This window comes from Ornithodoros turicata, chromosome 3 (assembly GCF_037126465.1).
Source record: "Ornithodoros turicata isolate Travis chromosome 3, ASM3712646v1, whole genome shotgun sequence".
Taxonomy (NCBI): domain Eukaryota; kingdom Metazoa; phylum Arthropoda; class Arachnida; order Ixodida; family Argasidae; genus Ornithodoros; species Ornithodoros turicata.
Window position 1 is genome coordinate 17,274,683 of NC_088203.1, and position 6,728 is coordinate 17,281,410.

At 45.5% G+C, this 6,728-nt stretch overlaps 1 protein-coding gene across 1 annotated transcript; it reads left to right on the top strand.

Annotated features, from left to right (window-relative positions):
- The first annotated feature begins 1,966 nt into the window (after positions 1–1,966).
- LOC135389979 (uncharacterized) lies at positions 1,967–6,400 on the top strand. The gene is made up of 2 exons (XM_064620008.1): positions 1,967–2,701; positions 4,205–6,400. Exons 1-2 carry the CDS (start codon positions 2,050–2,052, stop codon positions 6,262–6,264), a joined length of 2,712 nt encoding a protein of 903 aa, XP_064476078.1. The 5' UTR covers positions 1,967–2,049; the 3' UTR covers positions 6,265–6,400.
- The last annotated feature ends 328 nt before the right edge of the window (positions 6,401–6,728 follow it).

Sequence of the window (6,728 nt, forward strand, 5' to 3'; positions counted from 1 at the left end):
TTAAATTTTTGTTTTGCTGCCTATGTGTTCAGTGTATTACAAATTGCTTAATGCAAATCACACTTTGTTAATTTCAAGGACATAAGTAGAGTAGACAAGCGAGCTGGTGTATACGATTGAACGGAAACGTCTCCTTGAGTCTGAGGAGCAACGAATGGGGGAAAAACTACACAGGACGGACACGCTCCCATCTACGATATTCATACCCTGAAGGAACCGCCACTTCGACACCATAAAATATTCAGTAAGTTTCACTGTGGCAGGCCCTGCCACTGCAAATTCCCTGAATTGAAATCCTTCAAATTGTGTCATAATCTTAAATACGCCAATATTTTTGCAAGTAGTTGACATGCTGGAGGACACTCCTCCTGTAGCTAAGGCAACTACAGAGAGTTCAAGAGGCCGAAGGTAAACCTACAGCTGCACGAATGTGATCAATAGTAGTGCATTCTCAAGAAATAATTTTCTTATAGCATATATGTGCATGCCTATTAACTGAAACAATGATCACAGTTCCCCAACAAGTTTTAATTCCTGAGGGTGTATACTGTAGAGGTGGGCTAGATCTACAACAGTTAATACAAGGTATTATATACTATGAATACCTTTAAAAATCTCATGTGACACATATGCTTTTACTTTTTGGAGGTGCTGCGGTGATCGGAGTTTGTGGGCACTGCTCAGGTTTTGCACCCATTTCTTGAGTATGTCGAGGCAGCTCTGAAGGAGAGAACACTGGTTAGGATGCAACTAGTTAAAAATAAATATGTTGTTTAGCAAAAGCATTGCATAAATGTTTAAAACATCAGTTTAAAACGGGGTTTACAATCCCGATATCTTTTAGAAATTGCAACGTCTAAACGCTGTTTTAAAAAGAATTGTAGCTTCATCACCAAGACAATGCTGGGTGAAGGGCCTAAGGTGCATATAAAACTCTCCATGATATGATCCGTGATCCATGATATGAACATGTAGAGAGAATGGGCAAAATTGAGAGAGGCTCATCACAGTGCGTGCACTGAGGTGATTCCTCCCCGTAAAGTAGGAACCCGTGGATGAGGAACACATGATACTTGTCTGCAAGCTCGATCGCATCACACTGCACAGACGATCCTCTGGGTAGCCCCCGTGAGGAAACCTGTATTGAGAGACCACCTTTGAAACACTGCTACAAATAACATAAGAAGCTACAAACTATTATTAACATTATTAATTATTAATAAAAATTATTATTATCCCAACAAGCTTACAACATAGCTCAGACACAAAGGCGGTATCTAAGTCACACCACACCAACGTTACGTAGGATTCTTTGTCACAAATCAAACCAAGGCACAAAACAATACCAATAAATGAAAAAGATTGACTCTCTTGGTCTCATTACGTCGTAATACTGAACTTGTGCGCGAAAGTGATTCAAAGAAATGACTGTGCACTCGCTTCCGTAGAGAACACCGTGTACCGTGCTAGCAATGCATGCAGAAAAGCGCTCGAGTGCTCGCACATATTGATGACAACACTATCAGTGTAGTGTAACATGTTCTCTCCAGCATACTATGCACTCAAACTGTATTTGCCGCCGGGTAAAATGCAAGTGTGTTCGATTGAACCTCGGAAGAGCGATCAATCAACTTGCACCCAGTGCTGGTTTTGGGCAAAAAAACACTTCATAATTGTCAAATAAATGTACAAAATGGACGCCTATTTATTCCTTGATAAAGAATGACTCACCTGTAGAAATTTCAGCCCTGTATCCTTGCCGGTACGGTTGGTACGACCGTAATTGGAAAAAGTTGCCATGATCGCTGCAGCGACTGTTTTGGGTACAGTAAGATGGCGGCCGGTTGCCGCACGCTCGCGCTCCCTATCCGCGATCCAGCCTTTTACAATCGAGATCAGTGGTAGACACAATTGCCATCTTCTTGTTCCTTGGAAGAAGAAAAAGAATTGCCATCACTTGCTGGTCTCGTGATTGGGACAGCTTCCACGCGGCGAAGGCGTGCACTTCATTCGCTACTACAACGTTCTACACCTGAATGGTCCAAGGCTATGGCGAAGGCTAACGACACTGGGAAGTGTTCAACGACCAAGAGCCAAAAACATTCGAAGAAGCGAGGCACGCATGGTTCGACAACGTCAAAAGTGTCCGCGAAAGACGACGTTATGGAAGCCACTAAAGAAGGCTTGCCGTCCAGGGCCTCCGACGTGAAGCATTCGACATCGAAAGAGGTACACAAGCCGAGCCACACCCACACCTCTAAGAAGCATTCTCCCGATGCTGAAAAGAAACCCAACATAGAAGTGAAGGAAAATGAACCGGCCAAGTCATCCACTAAAGGTGCTACGAAGGTTAGAGCGACCAGCTTTGCAGCGCCTCCAGAACCATCCCCACCTGCTGATCTCGGTGACACACTGATCTCGGCAAGTACGGTCGGCGATGCCAAGATGTCGCCACGTTCCCAATACGTCGCCAAGCAGGTCAGGAGGATGACAAGTGCATCGATACACGTGCCCGCGAAGCTTGAGGAGGCTATCCCTGGACAAGTCGGTCGTAAACAACCATCGCCGGACATTCCAGAACAACCTCTACCTGGAGGAGTGGAGGCAAGAAAGACTTCATCGGCAGTCGCATACGACAAGGGAAAGCGAAAGTCGACGACTGTCCACACGGAATTGGATAGTGAGGGAAGAAAGACTTCAGGTTTGTGTTTTGTGCAGCCGTGTCTTATACACTGTGTCTGCCAGCTAGCGAGCACGCGGGTGTAGTTCCGTATCCACTCGTTTTTAAATATTAGTGAATGCGTTAGGAATGTAAATATTACATAGAAGTGCAAGAAGGTCATATACTGAATCCAAAAATGTAAGAATGATAAAATTCTGTGGACTACAAGTTTTTCCATATGCATTTGAACAACCCCATCTTATTCACTTTTAGCGCAGGAGAAGCACGGGAATGCTAAGCTTAACGGACTCGACACTGGCCATCTTGCAAGAGGTAGAGTCGTTGAATTGGGCTAAATCACCTGACTTTAGTGAGGTTAGTCTACGTTAGGTTTTACAGATTGGGGGTCTGGGTGGTCGCCGCTCCCCCCCCCCCCCCCCCCCCCCCCCCCCGCAAGCGTCGAGACTGTGCCTCATGTTAGATCAGAAGGTCCTCAGTAAAGACTGATCGCCTTCGAGAAACGGGCGCCAAAATTTAATTTTTATACGTTTCATGCATTATACGACGGCCATTCCTGTTTAATTTCGTTACTAATTAGGTCCTCTTTCACGTAAAAGCGTTTGATTTTTGTTTTTATTATTTTTTCTTAAAAAAAAAACAGTGGTCCCGATACGGAACTACATCCGCCTGACGTATTGCAGATCTATTTTCCCGGTGCCGTGACGCTGCCTGTCCTGGTTCCTGCACTGTGAAAATGACTAGATGTAGTACTCCGGAAAGCTTGTAGAACAAAGAGGTTGACACACACTCTTTTGTGAATAGCGAAGCGCACAATGCTTAATAGTGTCCAGTCGCCACTAGGGCTTTAGAATTTCTTGAATTTCAGTGAAATGACAGTTCACAGCCGCCAATTCAATGGCGTTAGTGATCCCGAATAGTTAGTGCCCATCTTTCCTCATGGTCTATAAGAGGGTCGCGAAATGGGATTCCATTCCCATACCCATTCCATTCCTTTCAATTCCTCGGAATGAAAAGGTATGGCCAATTCTCACTCCTGGAATGGCTTGTCAACCTCATTCCATTCCTTTAATTCCATCAATAAAAGAACGGGGACCGGTAACCGTGCTAGGTAGCCCAGCAGTGCTATAGACGAAATTGACATTACCCATCACGGAAAAAGCAAAAAGACAAGGTTATTTCGCCCTTGACCGTGTGGCACGTACCCAGACCAGCCCATTCCAATTCCATTCCGCCTGCAAAAAAAAATGCCTAATTCCCATTCCATTCCTACGATAGTTTCCGCCATTCCATTCCAATTCCATTCTGGGATCTGATAAATCTGGAATGAATCCGGAACCATTGCTCTGGAATCCGGAATCTGGAATTATTCCAACCCCGGAGTGGCAACTCGGCAACCCCAGTCTAAACAACTGCGCGTCTGCGGTGCGGAATCATAGCAAATGCTCTCTTCAATAAATTCGGCAAGATTATTTCATGATACCAATCCACAACCGTACACCCATGGACATTTTTCTGTTGCAGCCTCCATCAGAGACAAACTCAGCCCAAAGCCTCGACGCATTTCAGTGCCCATCCTCTTGTGCATCGTCGTTTCTCTCTCCGTCGTTGGAGTGGTACTCTTCTTCGCCATTCGTCATTACGTTGACCCGGTGCTCATTATAGAGTGCACGTCTGCAAAGTGCAAACAAATCCAGAGCGACACCGACCACCTACTCGACACCAGCGTCAACCCTTGCAAAGACATTTACGGCTATGTATGTGGTAAATGGGCCAAAGCTAACAAAGGCGGTTTCTTGATAGATGCTCAACGTGCTTTCGACAGTTCCATCTTTAGATCCATCGAATCCAGCACCGGTGTTCAACCCGACCGATACGGTACGCACGTCTTAGTGAAGATCTACACAGCATGCCTGGACCACATGCGTTCACCCAAAATGAAGTTCGGACAAGTCCTAGCGCAAGTAATCAACGAGCTGAAGCTGGACGAACTATTACAAGCCGAGACAACTCCGCAAATACTGAAGAGCCTTCTTGAAATTGGACTCAAGACGGGTATTTTTTCGATCTTCACAGTGGGATTTCATAAAGTAGGCTTACAAACCTGCTTGCGTCTGGCGCCAGGAACTTCCATTGCAGGAAAAATATATTCCGGCTATAACGACTACCTTCCAGAATATGCGTTGACTGGCATGGGTCATTTAACGAAAGACTTCGCAGAAACGGTGTTGAAGCAAGCTGGCATGAGCGCAACATCTACGGAAGCCGTTACCAAAGAAGTGGCAATAATGGACGAAGCAATTTATCAGCTCCTATTGCAACGCACACGGGTGACCAAGGATTTATTTCGCAATCTCGTTGGCTTATTTGAGGGCACCGATCCTCAAATGGTGTTAGGTCTCATCAACAGCATCGTACCGACACAGCTGAGATTGCAAATCGACGACAGCGTCCGCATAGTTGGGTTTGATGTCATCAAAGCTGTGTACAGAGTGCTGGAGAATACAACGTCACCTGTAGGAGCCATAGAAGTTAGGAAAGCTTATTACGCCATCAACCTCCTTGCTGGCGTACTAAGATACGACCTCCTTCGTAGAATAGTTAATGCAGATATGTACAGCTTCATCTGTTTGCGTGCAACGAGCGGCATTCTGACCCGTACGTTGCCGTACCTTCTGGCCAAATTATCTGGACATGATGGAAGCTCATCTGCGGCTCGACGTTTCGCGGATTCCATCAGACGCAGCTTCTTGAAAGACAGCCGAGTGCTGTCTATGTTCAACAACTTCGCGGCTGAGGAAGCGAGAAAGAAAATCGGGAAAGTAAAAATATATACGTACGACGAAGCGGATTTGGCCTCTGACATGGAAAAAGAAATCGATTACACCAATTGGAACCTGACGGGGAACTTTATTTCGATTAGGATTAACGCTAGAGTGAAAGAAGTGAAAATGCTACTAAAAACAGTCTACAACGAGCGCGTGGATACACTTCGCAGGAGCCAATTGTCTTCCATCGTGGAGCACACTCGACGCGACTTGTTCACGTTACCCTTGTTTACGGTACCAACTGCCTACCAGGTTCCGCCGATCTATTACGGAGATGAAATCCCGTTTTACTTTAACTTCGCCACACTCGGAGTCCTGATCGCAAATGAGTTACTTCATTCAGCATCTGGGGGTCTTCGAAGATTCGGTCAACAGCGTCTGTTCCTTTCGGCTTCTTGTCTGAGAAATCTCACCTTGGACCGGGAACTGGATGTGGGTGCTATTGAGAATGCTAATCCGTTTGACAGCGAAGCATTTGTTTGGACGTACGGAGCGAGCATCATTTTCTACATCATTCGGTCGACGGTAGAATCTCTGGGCGAATCTGCGATGAAAAAATACTGGAACACAGTTCGCCAGTACTTTTTTATTCGCTTCTGTCTGCTCTCCTGCGTGTCTAGGGATGTTTATGGATACAACATGGTCTTCAACGAGCGATGTGTCCTTCCACTTCTAGTCAACCCCGAGTTTACGAAGCATTTCGGTTGCCCATCGAAGCCAACTTCTGCTGATACTGCTTGCGTGGGTTTGGTGTGATGCCTCAGTTCATCAGATTGACATTACTCTGTTTCTTCGTATGTTTCCGTCAGTAGTCTGAGAACGAGCGAATGCAAGGAATAGTGGATATATGCACGAATGTGGAATATTGGGAGATAAATGGTCAATGTCCCCTACAAAATACGAGGTCTGGATGTGTTTCTTGCCTTTACGTTTATTATATAGTACGATTTGCAATAAGTCAATACAACGAAGGGTGAGCATATTCATCGCTCGAAAAGCGTACGAATGTACAAGACACAAAAATCCACGGAAGGTGTTGCGATTTCCAGCGGCAGACAGAACTTCACCAATTCAGAGCTAATTTCAATACAATACAGACCTGTTTTGATTTCTGTGGAACGCATTCGATGTGCTAAAACGTCCTAATGTGTGATTTTTCTCAATTCCGTGTTAGCCTCTAGAAGCAACCGTACAGACGGTGACCGATGGAGAGAGGACAG